Source organism: Plutella xylostella, chromosome 11 (genome assembly GCF_932276165.1).
Source record: "Plutella xylostella chromosome 11, ilPluXylo3.1, whole genome shotgun sequence".
Taxonomy (NCBI): domain Eukaryota; kingdom Metazoa; phylum Arthropoda; class Insecta; order Lepidoptera; family Plutellidae; genus Plutella; species Plutella xylostella.
The window spans coordinates 2,858,994-2,878,431 of NC_063991.1; the positions used below are offsets into that span (position 1 = coordinate 2,858,994).

General features: G+C 40.2%; 1 protein-coding gene across 1 annotated transcript in view; it reads left to right on the forward strand.

Moving 5' to 3' along the window:
* LOC105387938 (endoribonuclease Dcr-1) overlaps window positions 1-19,438 on the forward strand; it is a 95,392-nt gene that overhangs the window by 16,256 nt on the left and 59,698 nt on the right. The window contains 15 exon segments of the mRNA XM_048624301.1: window positions 3,095-3,220; window positions 6,176-6,669; window positions 7,005-7,154; window positions 7,802-7,920; window positions 8,812-9,502; window positions 9,872-10,006; window positions 10,190-10,339; window positions 10,942-11,046; window positions 11,506-11,638; window positions 12,147-12,748; window positions 13,558-13,711; window positions 17,201-17,306; window positions 17,891-18,018; window positions 18,345-18,445; window positions 18,758-18,982. Coding sequence (XP_048480258.1) covers window positions 3,095-3,220; window positions 6,176-6,669; window positions 7,005-7,154; window positions 7,802-7,920; window positions 8,812-9,502; window positions 9,872-10,006; window positions 10,190-10,339; window positions 10,942-11,046; window positions 11,506-11,638; window positions 12,147-12,748; window positions 13,558-13,711; window positions 17,201-17,306; window positions 17,891-18,018; window positions 18,345-18,445; window positions 18,758-18,982 — 3,419 coding nt within the window.

The following is a 19,438-nucleotide window of genomic DNA, read 5'->3' on the forward strand; positions in this document are numbered from 1 at the left end:
GCCTTCCACGGAAGGAGGAAAACATTATATGCGGAAGATACGGTTACGGGGAAAGAAGAGAACGAGGCCAGCTGCTGATTGATTTTTGCCTGCAAAACAAATTAGTTATTACCAACACTCTCTTTAAGAAAAAAGAAAAATCTAAGTGGACTTGGTGCTCACCCGATGGCAAGACAAAAAATGAAGTTGATTATATTCTGTCAAAAACCAGAGAAAATGTACAAAACACTGAAGTAATATCCACAACCTTTTCGACCGATCACAGACTTATAAGAGTCACCTATAATGCAGAAACACGAATGAACAGAAATAAAATAGGAACTAGTCACAAAAACAATCAATTCAATGAACTGGAAAAAGAATCCTTGAAAAATATGATGCATGAAAAAATCTGTACTATTGAAACATTAGACATACAAGAAAACTACTCGAACACAATTCAGGCTATAAAAGAATGTATTAAAATGCTACCTAAAAACCCCAAAGATGAAAATTTTTATAATTACATAACAGACGATATTAAACTACTTATCGAAGAAAGATGCTATCTTAAGACCATCACCCAAAGAAACCAAGAGCAAAGACACCGACTTAAATCTCTACATAAAAAAATTCGCAAGAAAATTATACAAAACAAAAAGAGGAAGAAACTAGAAGCTATAGAACAAGAATTAGAAACCAGATGCTCGACAAAAAGAAGCAATAAACTACACAATAAACATAAAGAATGGGTCAAAACCCTATCAAAGTCGCATCATGGAAAAGCTCAAGATTTAACAAACCCATTTTATTACATTACCCAAAATACTAGAAACAGAAGTAGAGTACGCGATAAGACAACTGAAAAAAGAGAAAAGCCCAGGAGAAGACTCCATAACCAACGACACAATCCTCGCAATGATAGAGCCTTTAACGCCCCATTTGACAAAACTGTATAGTGACATAATTACCCAGAACAAAACACCCGAAGAATGGAAAATATCACTAATCACCCTGCTCTACAAAAAAGGAGACCCGAAACTCATAGACAATTACAGACCCATAAGTCTATTACCAACACTCTACAAGTTGTTTTCTATGGTGATACTGAATAGAATTTCAAAAAGTTTAGACTATCAGCAGCCTCGCGAACAAGCTGGATTTAGAAAAGGCTATTCAACAACAGACCATATTTTCACTCTGACCCAAATAATAGAGAGATATAATGAATATAACAAAAAACTCTACGTAGCATTTATTGACTACTCCAAAGCATTCGATTCCATATCTCATGCAAAGCTATGGGAAAGTTTAGCCGAACAGGGTATACATAGCAAATATATACATCTATTAAAAAGTTTGTACAGCCAAGCATCTGCGAAAATAAAGCTTGAAAGGATAGGAGACTCCTTTGACATACAGCGAGGCGTAAAGCAAGGTGATCCGCTCTCTCCAAAACTTTTTACGGCTCTACTAGAATCTGTATTCAGAAAAATTAACTGGCACCAATATGGTATAAGCATAGACGGAGAAATACTAACACATCTAAGATTTGCAGATGATGTAGTTATCCTATCTGAAGACCATGAAAATATAGTAGAAATGTTAACAGCCATGGAAATTGAAAGCCAAAAAGTTGGACTCTACATGAACAAGTCAAAGACAAAAATAATGACAAATGGAGAAGAAAAGAACACTACAATAGGCAGTGGAAATATTGAATATGTGAAAGAATATATATATTTAGGCCAATTAATATCCTTTGATAATGCAATAAGCAAAGAAATTGACAGGCGAATAACTTTAGGATGGAAAAAATACTGGCTCCACAAAGATATTTTTAAAAGCAACTTACCAGTTCATTTAAAACAAAAACTAATGGAAAGTGCAGTTCTCCCAACTGTAACATATGGCTGTCAAACTTGGCCTCTTACAAAAAACATAATCAGAAAGCTCAATACATTTCAAAGATCAGCCGAAAGATCAATGTTGGGAATCAAACTAAGAGACAAAGTGAGATGTAGTGTGATAAGATCTATTACTAAAGTAAGAGACATAGTTGAAATGGTCTGCGCACTAAAGTGGAAATGGGCGGGACATGTCGCAAGATACACAGACAACCGATGGAGCGAACGCGTACTAAACTGGTACCCAAGGGACAACCCAAGATCACGGGGTCGACAGAAGAGACGATGGGTCGACGACATTGTCAGAGTAGCAGGCAACACTTGGCAAAGGCAAGCAAGGCAACGGGGGCAATGGAAAGACATGGAGGAGGCCTTTACCCAGCAATGGGTGACCAAATTATTTTTCAATAAATAACAATTATTTAATTAAATATTTAAAATATATAAAGTTAAGTGCATGAATTATTATTATTTTATTATAAACTAGCTGTTCCCGCGCGCTTCGCTTCGCCTTAAAAAGTTTTCCCGTGGGAATTCCGGGATAAAAAGTAGCCTATGTTCTTTCCCAGGGTCTAGACCGTATGTATACCAAATTTCATTCAAATCCGTTCAGTAGTTTTGGCGTGAAAGAGTAACAGACAGACAGACAGACAGACAGACAGACAGACAGACAGACACAGTTACTTTCGCATTTATAATATTAGTTAGGATTAAATTATAGAGTTTAAAACATTAATTAATTAAGTGAAATGCATGTTAATTTAATATTATGATTTGCAAACTATGTTATTTAAGAATAACTGTAAATAATTTGGAAATAAATGGCAATATTATTATTATTATTATCTATGTATTTGTGTAGATATATCAGCTGTCCGATACCCATAACACAGGCTCTGCCTAGCTTGGGGTCGGATGGCCGTGTGTGAGATGTCCCCACATATTATATATTATACCTTTCTTTCTATAAATAACTTCTCTACATTCATCATTCATTCCTACTAATATAATAAACGCGAAATGTTGTAGGGATTACTTTTTAACCTCAACACTACTTGAAAGTTTTTGATTAAATTCGGTCTGCAGGCAATCTATATTAACATAAAACATAGGATTCTTATTATACAGGTAAAATTAATAAAGTTAAGTAAAGCTCGCGGGAAACATACTACTTATAACACTTTCAAATAATATTAATAACTTTTCAGGTCCTAGTCACGACATCTGAAGTTATGAGAAGAGTGTTAGAAGAAGATATACTGTCAATATCAGACATGAATGTACTCATCATTGACAGCTGCCATTTGATCTGCAAAGATGAGAACCTCAAGTTTGTAAGTTTTTTTTTCATTTTATTTATTTATTTATTTAATAACTTAAACCTATCATTACAGCTACTCCAATGCGATAGGCAAGCAAACAATTTTTAGTTAAAATTAAACCCTATATCTTATTATTTATAACATAACACAGCACGTATGAACAATTCCTATTGAATTCGACCAGAGAACAGTGAAACAAATCCAACCCCTCCGCTACAATGTTAAGCGCGCGCAGGGCGCGGGTGAGGGGGGCCTCCCGCAGCAGGTTGGTCCTCGCCGCCGGCTCCGCCAGCAGCCGCGGCCGCCGCCGCCGCTCCACGTACCTGTCCGGGACATTTAAACTAATCCTACTCAATATTGCAGAGTTTGATGTTCTACCATTTAATAATCTAAATAAATATGTCATCAACGCTAGTTCCCTTCTTACCCGTAGTTCGTTGTAGCCCACCATGCCTAATACGAACAGTGTTGGATACATCAGGGGATAAAAAGGGTAAACTCCATACTGTCTTAAGTATATATACCGAATAAATTTATTTTGAATTCGCTCCAACATAAGACCATACTTCATCTCATGTGGGGCCCAGATGACTGCATTGAACTCTAAGTGGCTCCTTACCAACGCATTATATAGCGCGATAATGGTTCTAATGTTATTAAAGCCCTGCACCCGGCGCAGTACGAAGGCCAAATTTCTAAATGCCTTTTTACAGATATTAGTGATGTGATCACGAAACGTAAGCTGTGCGGTCAATCGTACTCCTAGATCTCTCACCTCTGAGACTCTTGTCATAGGTGTACCGGCCACCAGGTACTTGTGGCAATGTGGTGATTGAGCTCGACTAAACGAAATGATGACGCACTTCGCCGAGTTGAACTGTAGCTTGTTGCGCTCGCTCCACTCCACCACCCGGTCGATGTCCTGCTGCAGTCTCTCGCAGTCTGCGCGCGAGCTCACCCGCAGGTACAGCTTCAGGTCGTCTGCAAACAGGAGACATGAAGCGTTCTGGACAACCTTGGGCAAGTCTAAACGACAAACAGTCATTAGGATAAATTCTAGAGGCCCAAGGTTGCTTCCTTGGCTCACCCCTGATCTGGTTTTATATGGCTGCGACTGATGTCCTCTGTATTCGACATACTGCCGACGGTTCCGCATATAGCTCGCAAAGAATTGCAGCAAGTGTGGGGTGCAGCCGACGCTCGCTAACTTCATTAGCAGCACATCGTTGTCAACGACGTCAAACGCCTTACGGAAGTCGAAATAGGCGGCGTCGACCTGCACGCCCGCGTCCACGGCCGGCAGCACGTCCGCCATGTAGGCCAGCAGGTTACTGCTGGTGCTGTGTCCGGGACGGAACCCGTGCTGCGCATCCGACAACTGAGATCGTACCTGGAGAAACATATTTCTTTGAATAGCTGCCTCAAATACCTTCGCCGGGGTTGATAACACAGCAACCGGCCTGTACCCATCTACGTTAGCAGACGCACTTCCTTTCGGAACCGGTATTACTCGCGTGAGCTTCCATACTTCCGGGTACTCTTTAACCCTGAGGCTTAAATTAAAAATATACACTAGTGCATCCAAAAGTGCATATCTACAATCTTTAAAAATGAAGGCGGGTATGTGATCGGGCCCGGCGGAGCGTTTGGGAGGCAAGCGCTGCAGCGCGGCGCGCACGTCGCCCGGCTGCAGCCGCTGCAGCTGCACGCGCGCGCCCGCGTTGCCGCCCCCCGCGCCCCGCACCGCCGCCTCCACGTCCAGCTCCGGCTCAGCACTGCTATACACGGATTGGAAATATGTAGCAAATTCTATGGCGCACTCATTCTCGGTTAGTGTTACCCCGTTCTTTTTGATATTTTGAGTGCTACGTGATCCCCGTTTCGACTTTACATAATTCCAAAATGATTTGGGATCTTCTATCAAGTGGTTCTCTATTCTACCTAGGTACTGCGCTTGTGCTGTATCTATTAGAGATTTGACGTTGGCCCTACAATCAGAAAACGCCTCGTAATCACACCTCAACTTGGATTCTTTGTAACGTTTATGCAGCTTTGCTTTAATTCGAATGTTTCGGATTATATCTGGCGTGTACCACTCGGGGTAATTGTATCTCGAGTTTACACGCTTCCGATTTTTTTTGGGAACACAGTCATCGAAAATTTTGTAAATAGTATCATAAAAATAATTTAATGCCAATTCGATATTATCCAATTCATACAATGGAGACCAATCAATCGAAGCTACCGTGGAATATAGTAAAGGGTAGTTAGCCTTATTAAGTTATTTTCATTTTATCATCATTAGCCCTAATCTTCCACTGCTGGACATAGGTCTCTGCCAAGGAGTTCCAAAACACGAAGTCCTCGGCCTTCTTCGTCGTTTTCTAAGTAATAAGTCCACACAAACTTACTATAAGGGTCGCAGCACATAAAAGCGTAACGTAAAGGTATCGTCTTTTTTCTGTCAACCAGGCGTTCGCGAGCTAGCGATCTACTGGCTGATAGAAGAAAAATGGCGATCCCTTGTACGTTACGCTTAATATGTGCGGTGTCCTTAATCCATAAAACACGAATTTTACTTTCATACTACTTTTTTCAAATCATGGTTCCTAAAACGACGACGACCGAATGGCGTAGTGGTTAGTGACCCTGACTACTGAGCCGATGGTCCCGGGTTCGATTCCCGGCTGGGGCAGATATTTGTTTAAACACAGATATTTGTTCTCGGGTCTTGGATGTGCCCGTAAAATGGCAATAGGCCCGCCCCCTATTACATTGGGACTAACATAACACTCTGGCGAAAAGTGGGTGCAGCAATGCACCTCTGCCTACCCCGCAAGGGAGTACATTAGTACAAGGCGTGAGTGCGTGTTTTTTTTTTTTTTTTTGGTTCCTAAAACGTAAAGTTCTTTTATATTTACTTACATAAAGTTGACACAAGGTTTATGTACTATTTATATTCCACAGATCATGCGTTTATACAGAGGCTCTGAGGAAGAAACTAAACCCAGAATATTAGCGCTCACCTACCCTCTCTTTAGTTCACCGAAAAAATCTACCAATGAAGCGTCAGATAAAGCCGAGAATGAACCAAAAAGTGATCAAATTACTCCAGATTGTGATAAATTAACTTCCACCGACCCAACTGAAGAGAAACAAGAAAAGGATATAACGGAAAATGAAAAAGTAGACGATAGTAATGAAGAAATCACTAAAACTAAAGAAGTCAAAAAGCCAACAGAAGATGCCAAAGTTAATGTAGAAATAGGTAGTGATGTGAATGCAAGTGAAAATAAAGATACAAACACAGTTAGCGAAACAAATGCATTTGATAGTTTGGGTGCGTACGAAAATGTTGATGACTTTGACATGTATGAGAAGTTTGAATGGAAAATTGACGTTTTGGAGGAGGAGCTGTGCTGCAAAGCCGATTTAGCTGAAGATATTGACGGCGGGAAAAGGTAAGTGCTATTTCTTTTTTAACTTTATACTAAATACATAAAAAAAAACATCAATGTAAGTAAGAGAGTGCTATGTTAATACATTGATATTTACGTGTATACAAACATAAGTATTAATATTTTATAATTATGTTGATTACCTACTTACTGTAGGTAGCATAAAAGATTTTGTCGGTTACATATAAAAATGCCATTAAACCAGATAGGTGTGTCTTGACACTTGAATCGATCTGTATCGTTAGTAAGTTATTCTTTTCTAATTAACATTAGATCTAAGTACTTAATACTGATGATGATCATAATAATATTAATGATGATAAAACACTACCTTTCAGATTCTCGTCCACAGTAACAAAGCCAAAGGAAGTGATCATAGAATATTCGTCACGCCCAGATGTGACAGTTCTACAGGAGACCTATCTAGATCTGGAGACGTTTATGAGGGAAACCGTCAAAGATGGACAGGACTTCTTTAACGAGCATAGGTGGGTTTGTCATAAGGCTTTTGAGAAAGGGTCGCAAAAGTCTTCATTCTAAGCAAAATTTTAACTTTGCAATATTATAAGTCCTAAATAAATAGAAAATTCTAGAATTTCCAGTTGTGCGACATTTTTGCCAGAAACACTGTATGCAGGATGATTAAAATGAGTGCTTACAGAGAGCCGAAAGACTGATTGAATACTGGGATGACTCAGGGAGTCATTCTAAAAGTCGCAAAAACCTTTAGTCTCTTGTAAAATCCCAAAAAAACCTTCTCCATATTCACACAAGGAGAAAAAGTTGTCTGTAGTGAGTGACCCCCTGAGGGTAACTCACACACGCACTCACGCCTTGTACTACTGTACTCCCTTGCGGGGTAGGCAGAGGTGCATTGCTGCACCCACTTTTCGCCAGAGTGTATGTTAGTCCCAATGTAATAGGGGGCGGGCCTATTGCCATTTTACGGGCACATCCAAGACCTGAGAACAAATATCTGTGTTTAAACAAATATCTGCCCCAGCCGGGAATCGAACCCGGCACCATCGGCTCAGTAGTCAGGGTCACTAACCACTACGCCATTCGGTCGTCTAACTCCTTTCGGCTTAATATACCACTTTTCCAAACACAATGCATTAAATCTCTTTACTTTCAGATACGACCCCACAGAAATATATGGTGATGATTTGTACGAAGAGTTGAAAGCCATACCAGACCCCACCATAGAACCAAAAGACATGCTGTCACAGTTCCTGTACATTTTGGATCAATTAGGTAAAGATTGTTTTGCTATTGTTAACCTCCGACGAAAAAGAGAGGTGTTGGATGTTTGACAGCTCCTTTTTAGGGTTCCGTAGCCAAAATGGCAAAAACGGAACCCTTATAGTTTCGTCATGTCCGTCTGTCCGTCTGTCCGTCTGTCACAGCCGATTTACTCGGAAACTATAAGTACTACAGTGATGAAATTTGATGGGAATATGTGTTGTATGAACCGCTACAAAAATATGACACTAAATAGTAAAAAAAAGAATTGGGGGTGGGGCCCCCCATACATGTAACTGAGGGATGAAATTTTTTTTTTCGATGTACATACCCGTGTGGGGTATCAATGGAAAGGTCTTTTAAAATGATATAAAGTTTTCTAAAAAACATTTTTCTTAAAGTGAACGGTTTTTGAGATATCAGCTCTCAAAGTCGTAAAAAGTATGTCCCCCCCCCTCTATTTTTATAACTACGGGGTATAAAATTCTAAAAAAAAAAGAGGTGATGCATGCTAATTAACTCTTTCAACGATTTTTGGTTTGATCAAAGTATCTCTTATAGTTTTTGAGATAGGTTGATTTAACTGTAATATTATATTTGCTGCTACGGAACCCTTTGTGCGCGAGCCCGACTCGCACTTGGCCGGTTTTAATATATGTAATTTCTGTCTGTACTAACTGTAGGGCCTCCCACGATACGCTTTTTATGTGTAGAGCTATTTGTGCCACATAAGTTCTTTATATTCTCATCATCAAGCAATGATCGATAACAGCTTTCTTATCCATCTACAGCCTCTAATGTGTAGGTAAGGTAAAGTCATACAGGAGACTGGAGGGCGTCCCACTCTACGATGCCTGTTCAACTCTGCCTACCTTCAATAGTATCCAAATGTATCTCCTTCAGGTCCATACGGGGCGGACAAAGCGGCATTTTCACTACTATCAAGACTGGAGAAGTTGAAAATCAAAATCCCATACGAACGCCATTTTTTACTCCTCTGTGTTTGCACCACAATATTCCTCAAGATCCGTAGCTATGCTGATTACGTCTTCTCGGCCTACGAATCTGAATGGGACAAAATCAAAATGTTTTCTACACCCAAAGTGTTAAGATTAGTGGAAATCCTTACCAAATTCAATCCACCAGAAAGCGTTTTAGCCACCATTAAGAATCTAGAAGAGAAAAATTGTAAGATAGATGTGAAAAGTGACGAAAAAGTGGCAGCGAAAGAAGATGTTGATAAACATGATAAGGGAATAAAAACAGAAGGTTTAAACGCACATAGATTGCTGAAAGAGTTAGAAGGTTGTGATTTCAAGACTCTAAGTGACAAAATCGAAGATAAAGTAAACATTTTGGAAATGAACTTGAAAGAATTAGATTTGACAGACAGCAAACCAGCCACTGATGCTGTAAACGATACTCAGAAATTAAAAGATGATTCGCACAAAGTTAATACTGATAATGATAAGAATGTAGAAGATGATAAAGATAATGCACAAAGTTTTGCAAAAGGTCCCCTATTTGGGTTCCCTAGGAGAAGTGGAAATAGGAGTAGAGGGCGTGTCAGGATTCCAAGAAGTAACACTAACAGGTAAAGAAAAAAAAACATAAGTAATTATTACCCCGGTATATAAATAACTCTCTGGTTTGAAGTGACTTGCAAAGCGTCAATGTAATACTCAACGTAAATGTTTGCAATTATTTGTCGATTTATCACACCCTTTCTAAGTTCTATGAATTTAGTGTTAATATTAATAACTCCACAATATTTTTCATCAAAATTAGAAGGAAAAGTACATATTTGAGAGTAAGTAGGAGTATCAACAGAGTTATGATAAAAGCCAGCTGGCTGAAGGTTTAAATTCGTCCGCCATTTACTTACAGATTTTTTCTTTTGTTTTTATGAATTTCATCAGTGATGTCACTGGGAATATTATTCATATATTTTGTTTGTTTTCAGGCTACTTCAAATGCAGGCGAACCCCGACGCGCTCTGTGGTATCATATTCATGAAGGAACCGCTGATGGCCAAAATACTCTTCATGTTGGTTGCTGTAAGTATTGGTGCTTGCTTATTTAATGTTCGAAATACAGGGTGTTAGAAACAGTATATAACTTAAAATATTAAGTTTAGTCTGCTTTATTTTCCTCTATCGTCTAAGCTGCTCCGTCAAGATTTGACATTGTAGAGTGAAATTGGTTATTTATATATATATGCGATAGAAAGCCAATGATAAAATAAACAAATGACCTTTATACAATTTCACACTCGTCACAGTTTTTACATTCCTGCACATTTTACACTCGTATATTATCTCACACAGGACCTCTCGCGCCACCACCCTGAGCTCGGCTACGTGAGCTGCCAGTACTGCGCCATCGAACAGCACACCGAGCAGAAGAACAAACATGAGGATGTGTTGAAGAAGTGAGTTGCATTTACCCTCTTGTTCATAGAAAAGCTATAGGACGTTTTCGCTATTGAACTGTTTTGTGTAATTTATTCCTCGACAAAACAGTTCAATAGCTAAATCGTCTTATAACTTTTCTTAAATAAGGAGGTTAGACTATAAAATAATACGCTCACGAGCAATGAAAAAGTGACAAAGGCACCAAATTACTCCTAAACGGAAAGGCATGATTCCATTGAACAAAAATGTCTACCCCGAACGCAGAAAAAGCACCGTTTCTATATCCTCACATTTCACACTCGTATGACTTATCACCAGGTTCAGAATGCACAAGTGCAACCTGCTGTTGGCATCATTTTTATAATAAAATGGAACTAAACAATAATGACAAAACTATCTCCGTTTCCATACCCTCACATTTCACACACACCTCTCACTCACATTTCACACTAGTATGTCTTCTCACAGGTTCACAATGCACGAGTGCAACCTTCTGCTGGCATTCTAGTAATTTATCATTGTTTGATACAGATGGAATGGAATTCAACAAATGACACAAAACTATCAAAGTTTATGTTTCCATACCCGCACATTTCACACTAGTATGTCCTCTCACCAGGTTCAGAATGCACGAGTGCAACCTGCTGCTCGCGACGGCCACGCTGGAGGAGGGCATCGACCTGCCGCGCTGCAACCTCGTGCTCCGATGGGATGTGCCGGTGTCGTGAGTATATTTATTGACCCGCAATCGAAAAAGACGAATTATGTCATCCTTACAGAACATTCAAGACTCGATAACTAGCATGGCAAGGGATTTTTTTTTTGTACTATATGGAATTTCAACTGTAATGTTACCGAAATACGACATAAATTGCTATGCTTTAAAATGATGCCGTGACATTGATAGGGATTTTTCAATTACGGCTGAATATCCATTAGTAAATATTAAAATACCTTCCCATGCCGTCCCGGTCTGCGTCGACCATTAATATCGGTTTTCATCATAAGGTTCCCATGCCTCTGTAAATGAGATCATTTTTTTTCAACTTGTGTGTCTGAGACAGTGTTATTTTGTCCCAAAAGGTTACATAGATGTGTGTGTGTGGGAGTGATAAGGGTGGTCACAAGAGTAACCAGAAAAAAAACCCAAATGTGTTTTAAAAAAAACATCTATCCCTCACAGCTACCGCTCCTACGGCTTATGCCGCGGGCGGGCGCGCGCCCCGCGCTCCGCCTGCGCCGTTCTATCGGAGGCTTCGGGCCACTGCACTGAGGCCCTGGCTCATAGGATGGCCACTTATAGGGAGCTTGATCAGGTATGTATAGTTAGAGGATATTGGAGAAATTAAATTGCATGCGAAGCCTACTCACATACACTTTACGCATTTAGCGTTATTTTCAATGACAAGCTTATCAAGGGTCTCTTGGTTGCTCTGTTAAACTGCGTACACACCTGGCCAACAAACGCCAACGGTTATCCCAACGATGGATATTTATCATACATAATACAGGGCAGATTGCGGCAACGAAGGTCAACGAAACCCGTTTGTTAGCGTTCGTTGGGCCGGTCTGTACGCAGCTTTAGACTCTACTGAATCAACTGCCGATTTCACATCTAAGAAGTGACTACTTTTAATAATGAAGCTGATTCTAGTATATTTATTAACCCCTGGCTCAAAAAGAGCGCTGTTTTAAGTTTAACGGTCAGTTTATTTGTGAATCTGTTCTTGGTAGCGTAGCTCCCAAACGGCTGAACCATTTTTTGTTTTGTTTTTGTAACCTAGTAAAATCAGGTTTGAACATAATAATGATATTACCCAACAGATAATAAGTCGCAAATGCGGCTGCGGCGCCCAGAACGAGCCGCCACAAACAGAGGAAGACTACGCGGACACATTCGCAGCAGTCGTTAGACCGTACATACCTGACGAACCTAACAGCACTGATAGCAGTCCTACTCATAGGGCTGGAAGTGTCAAAGCTAGTGGAAAAGATGGGGATGATTGTGAAGATGAAGTGATAAGTGTTGATGGGAGCCCTAGACGGAGGACTGACGGAAAAAATTGTGATGCAAGTGATGAAGTACGCGATGTTATTGATGATGAAGTAAACAAAAGATTTGGTGTCAAAGAAAACAGTAAAAAACATGTGCCATTAGAAAATGCAAGAAGTAGACATAGTTGTAACTGTGAAAGGGATACAATAAACGAAATTATAGAAAGAGACGATCTTAAACACAATAATGAAGTTAGTGATCAGTGTAATAAGTGTCAAGATAATTGTGAAAATGAAAAGTGTGGTTGTCTTTCACAGTTGTGTGAAAAAGTTAATAGGGTAAAGTTTGAAGATGTCAAAATAAAAACAGAGAATTCAACTGATGGAGTCGCCAGTGTTGATCTCAATACGGCTATAGCTTTGATCAATAGGTAAGTGCTCTATTTTAATTTATTGGCCATTATAGCTTAGATTACTCAAGTCATTTTACATGGCCACATTTTACATCTATGTGAAGTAATGCTCATTCTTTTCCATATTTTGGGGTTCACTTAGGAAGGGCACTTTATATTGAAGTGTTATGGCAGATATTCTGGCTGGCGTTGAAACCTCAATACATGTTAATATTGCATATAAGAGGATTCCTTATACATGCATCCTTATGTGCGTCCGGCTTGCCCTGGCACTCAGCGACTGACGCTAATTTGACTAATCCTTTCACCTTTGTGACAAGCCCTTACCTAGTGTTTACTTACAATGATGACTCGAGTATAATTTAAACAACACAGCTCAACTTCTGCGTGGTTTGCTTGTTGATCGGATCTATCGATCTATTACTATCATTTGAGTGATCAACTACCAATAAAATGCTAGCAGTTTTTCGGGGTATAACTTTGTAAAAATGGGTGTTATTCTTAGGCGGACCCTTGACCTACAATAACATTGTGCATTATATTTATTGTGCAATAAGATTGAATTGCGTTTTGAATCTAAATGACGTTAGTGCAATCATCAATATTAACCCTATACATTTTTTCACGAGGAAAGACATCTGACAGGACCCTTATTACATTCGAATAAGGGTAGTTTTTGTTTGTATCAGATGTCTTTCCCCGTGAAACAAGGTATAAACAATGAATTGCGAGTATATTGCACAATTTTCAATTTTGCTCAATATAATTTATCATCTAGGGGCCGCCTTACGAATAAAAATCATTGAATCTGAACCTGTTATTTTTAGATACTGCGGCAAGCTACCCTCGGACACGTTCACTCGCCTCACGCCCGCCTGGTGGGTCGAGGAGCTGCAGCTGCCCGCCAGAGGAGCCCTGAGGACGGCGCGAGTGTGCACGCTGAGGATGCCGCTCAACTGCCCGATTAACTACAATATTGTGGTGAGTGTAATAGGGACGAGGACATGTGTGAGGAATGTAGAGGAAATTGTGAGGTCGCTCGATGAACTAGAATATTGTGGAGAGTGTGTTTTTTGCTAGAGGAATGTTGAGGACCGCGCTCTTAATCGCGGTTTGAAGTCGCCCGATTAACTACCGTGAGTGTTTTTTGGTAACAAGAATATTGAGACTCTCGTGAGGAACTCTGAGGACCGCGCTCTTAAGTGCGCTCTGAGGTCGTCTGATTCACAATAATATTGTGGTAAGTATGTTTTTAGTAGAGGATACTTGAGGACCGCGCTGATGTTAATACTTAGTGCCAATTTCACCATTCTCGGTTATCTAACCGACAGGGATTGATTTATAAATTAAACGTCATGTCTATATAAAATTCATGACAGATGTGTCAAAAATTAACCACTACTCCCTGGTTAGTTTCTAACAGAGAATGGTGAAATTGGCACTTAGTCTATCATTGAGCTGCATGGTTAAACTGTACCTATAATATTGTGGTGTCTTTTAGTATTCGGAACTGCGCTTTTAAGTGCGCTCGGGGGCTGCCCGAGTAACTACAATATTGTGATACCTAAGTGTCTTTTAGTAGAGGAATGTAACTACAATACTGTGGTAAGTGTCTTTTAGTGTTTTAGTAGAGGAATGTAGAGGACGGATGAGTATACTGCGGCTGGCTCCCCTCGGACACGTTCACTCGCCTCACGCCCGCCTGGTGGGTCGAGGAGCTGCAGCTGCCCGCCAGAGGAGCCCTGAGGACGGCGCGAGTGTGCACGCTGAGGATGCCGCTCAACTGCCCGATTAACTACAATATTGTGGTGAGTGTAATAGAGACAGGGACATGTGTGAGGAATGTAGAGGAAATTGTGAGGTCGCTCGATGAACTAGAATATTGTGGAGAGTGTGTTTTGTTTGTTGCTAGAGGAATGATGAGGACCGCGCTCTTAATCGCGCTTTAAAGTCGCCCGATTAACTACAATACTGTGGTGAGTGTATTTTTGTAACAAAAATATTGAGGATCTCGTTAGGAACTCTGAGGACCGCGCTCTTAAGTGCGCTGAGGTCGTCTGATTAACTACACTATTGTGGTACCTAAGTGTCTTTTAGAAGAGGAATCTTGAGGACCGCGCTGGTTTTAATACTTAGCCTACCGTTGAGCTGCATGATTAAACTGTACCTATAATATTGTGGTAAGTGTCTTTTAGTATTCGGAACTGCGCTTTTAAGTGCGCTCTGGGGCTGCCCGAGTAACTACAATATTGTGATACCTAAGTGTCTTTTAGTAGAGGAATGTAACTACAATATTGTGGTGAGTGTTTATGGTTTTTGAGACTAGGAAGAAGAAGAAGATACAGCTGCAGGGACTTTAGACTTTTGGCAAAGAAGAAAGCAACCTTGAAAAGAAGCTTTAGGACGGCGCAGCGGCGTTAGATACTATACACAATAATAATATTATAATAGTTTCGGGCTTAGATATAATAAATAAATAAATATGTGGGGACATCTCACACACGGCCATCATTTTTTTTTCATTTCATTTATTCATTCACAAAATTACATTGTATTTGAATTTACTATAGACAAAAATATAATATAACATGCATAAAAAATAACAAATTAGAACAATAATAAATTCACAATAATAATACTTAATTAAATATACCCAATTACAAATTACAACAAAATTTTATATTTATATTAAAATAAAATGTCATGCACATTTCTAAAATTAATAAAATCGTCAACAGAGTAGAAGCACCTTTCCAACAAGAAGATACGCAAGGAATTTTTAAATTTTGTTATTTCGTCAATTTGTTTTAATCAGTCGGTAGTTTATTATATAAGAGGACTGCCTGATACCGAGCGCTATGTCTCGCAATTTTAAGCCTGGCATTCAAGGTATCAATGCGAATGTCTCGTCTTCTTGTTTTGTTCCGTGCTTTTTTATCATCAGGCGACTCATATCTGGGCAATTTTTTTGCAAGGTTAGTGAGCAGTACGAAAACATACAAGCAAGGCACAGTTAATATACCTAACCTAATAAAGTGTTCCCTGCACGAGTCCCAGGGTGCGATGCGAGCCATAGTTCGGATGGCCCGTTTTTGGCATGTAAAGGCTTTTTTAATATTGTACTCATGACTCTGTCCCCAGAACATAATACTGTAACGTAACCTTGATTCCACTAAGGCGTAATACACCATTTTGAGGTTGTCTAGGTTTAATTCGTCTCTTAGGCTTCTGAGAGCGTAGCAAGCAGAGCTGATTGACCCCTCAATTGATGTCAGTTCATGCTTCCAGTTCAAGTAACAATCAATGTGTACGCCCAAGAATTTGACAGCGTCTACTAAACCTATTTTGTCTCCGTTAAACTCAATATTCATATTGTCATCATTTCGCGACGTGTTTCTAAATAGCATTGCACTGGTCTTGTTTGGATTTAGCTGGAGATTATTGCATCGAAACCACCTATTAAAAGCATCTAGTGCTGCCAAAACATTTTGGTTAAGTGTTTCAATGTCATCAGCATATATGACAGCATTTGTATCGTCTGCGAATACCACTAATTCTGTATTTGGTACATGTTTTGACATATAGCTAATTAGATCGTTGGTAAATGTGATAAAGAAAATTGGTCCCAAAATAGAACCTTGCGGAACGCCATCCGACCCCAAGCTAGGCAGAACCTGTGTTATGGGTGTCGGACAGCTGATATATCTACACAAATAGATAGATAGATATATACTAAATATAAATATCAACACCCAAGACCCGAGAACAAATATCTGTGTTTAAACAAATATCTGCCCCAGCCGGGAATCGAACCCGGGACCTTCGGCTCAGTAGTCAGGGTCACTAACCACTACGCCATTCGGTCGTCTATATAACATGCTACACATGCTGGTTTCGGCTTAGTATTCCCTTTTTGCAACACCCTGTATAGGCAAGAGCACAGCATTAGATTAGGTAATATTTTATGATATAATATTGTTTGTCACTATTCATTTATACATTTATTACACTAGAGGTAGAAAGATGTGATAAAAATCACACAACTCACTGTTATCGGCGTTCCTCCGGCATACTACACCACTGGTAATTAGTAGTCAGTGAGACTCACTTTAGGGATTCCGTACCTCAAAAGGGCAAGAAGGACACCCTCACCCTTGCAAGTTCTATTTGTGGTTTGTCCGTCGTCTGTCAAAAGCTTTTATCACGCAAACGCATGGAGATATCGATACGAAATTTAAGTCATTTGAATTTACGTCTATGGTTCCCCGAAGCTCAGAATAAATCAACCTTCTTTGTTAATGTAAAAAGTGATTTATGTTGCAAATAAAGCTTAGTTATATTGTCGAAATAAGTTTTTCAGTTTCACCAGTAGATCATGTGATCATCTTTGTCTCCCTTAGTTATATTGTCGAAATAACTTATTCAGCTTCATCGGTACATCATGTAATTATCTTTTTCTTTCATCCCCAGGGCCACCCGATGCCAACTCGCGCGCTGGCGCGCCGCGTGGTGGCGCTGCAAGCAGCCCGGGTGCTGCACCGCGCCGGCGAGCTGGACCACCAGCTCATGCCTGTCGGTGAGATCAGACAGGATTAAATAGAAAAACATACATACGAGTACATATGCTCACGACTGTAATCCCCGAAGGGGTAGTCAGAGGTGACTCGTAAGCGAGTCACCCGCTTTTCGTTATACTCACGTGATAGGTCGCGAGCCGTATCGCCGTTTTTGAATGAGTACAATGCATTGAAGTTGTCGGGTAAGTGGGCAACCCGACTGTTTGATGTTTTCAAGCTGCCCGAAAGCCTCTGACTAGGCTTAACGACTGCTGCCGAAGCAGCAACCGGGACCCACGGCTTAACGTACCGTCCGAAGCATGGAAGTGTCCAGAAAAGAACCACTTGAAATCGGTCACCCATCCAATGGCTGACTGTGCCAGTTGTTGCTTACCCTCAGTAATCAGTTACGATCACTGATGCCCGCTCGACTACGGACGCTTCAGAAAACAGAAGAAGTTGTTAAAGTTTGTTACATTTTTGTGACCTGGCAGTCGGGCTTTATATCCTATTTCAGATACGCCTCTTTTGCGCTGATAGCCTCATTTATGACCTCCTCATATCACATACATCATAACCAAGTCGTCACATTTCACACTCACAGGTAAAGACAACTTCAAGCCGGGTGAATCAGACACGACGCTACTGTCGGGCGGTGTGCTGACAGACGCGGCTGATGGAGACATGCCGCGACCGGGGACTACTAAGCGGAGGCAGTATTATTATAAACGGGTATGTTGCATGATTTACAATTATAGGATAAGTAACTGACGACATCTTGAAAAGATAGTGTTTTAGAGAGTCAGAGTATGTTTTTTTTTTCACATAATGCATAGAATAGGTATACTTTTTAAATTGATTGTGTTTTATATTGGTATAGATAAATGCATAATTAAGCGTCAGCGGATAAGCAATAAAGTTTGTATAAAAAAGAATCCAACGACGTAACAAAAATTGTAAGAGATCACTCTTAGCAGGAAGACCACCCATTTTGTATAGTTGTTTCTAAAATCATCGAAAATAGTGTTCACTGAAGTAAAATTCTATTTTCTTTTCAGACGGCAAGAGCGTTTACGGACTGCGAGCCGATAATAGACTCGACGGATGCTGAAATAGAGGCGCAGCCAGAATACATACCCAAGCCTGTAGCACATGGTAAGTAACGACTGATATTTTATTTATGAGTGTAATGTTTGTCATTGTCAATTTGCTATGACATTTAGTTTGGGCCGATGTATTTTTCATTGATGTGTACTGTCTTACTACTACTCTAGGCAGTCAGTGACTGACTCTTCACTGGCAGACTAATACTTTCATCTCGGTGACCAAACCCGACAACACAACACGACAACCTCTTAAACATCTCAACAAAAATGACACCCAAAATTCATCCCCCCACATTTCACACTCAGGCACAAAGCGCAACATTCTCTACGTGATCGCGTCCACCCTGTGCTGCCCCCTGCCGGAGCGCTACAACACTGTGGCGACAACCTCTTAACACAAATTACACTGAAAATTCATGACCCCACGTTTCACACTCAGGCACAAAGCGCAACATCCTGTACGCGATCGCTTCGACCCTGTGCTGCCCTCTGCCGGAGCGCTACAACACTAGGGGCCGGCGCCTCCACGCCCCTCAGACGGCCGCCTGTGCGCTAGCTGTGCTGTGTGCTAGGAGCACGCCGCACTTGCCGTGAGTTTGTGTTGGCAGTTGTTACACTCGTGATATGTTGCATCTCTTTGTATGCGAAAGCATACCTGCCCGTGGCTAGGGTGTTTTTATCATCATCATTATCACTTTTGCCCCACAACACTCGGCCTTCCTCGTTCTTTCCTACCTACCTAAGTTCCAGCGGGCAATAGAATGTCTCACACTATGTATGTCGGTAACATTATTAAAGAAATCTTGAATTACTTACCTCTATTTCAACTTTACAACAGAAACAAGTACCAAGACCAAACAGGTGTATTCGACCAACAACTATTATTCTTTTTAATTTCTTACACTGACGTACGTCTTATTCTTCTTTAGGCATTAGTTGAAGTAAATATGTCTCCGTTGCAATGTTTTCTTGTAGAACTCTAGCTCCTTTTATAGCATAGGTGAGCAAGAATTCTGTGTAATGTATATGAAATTAATTAATGTATT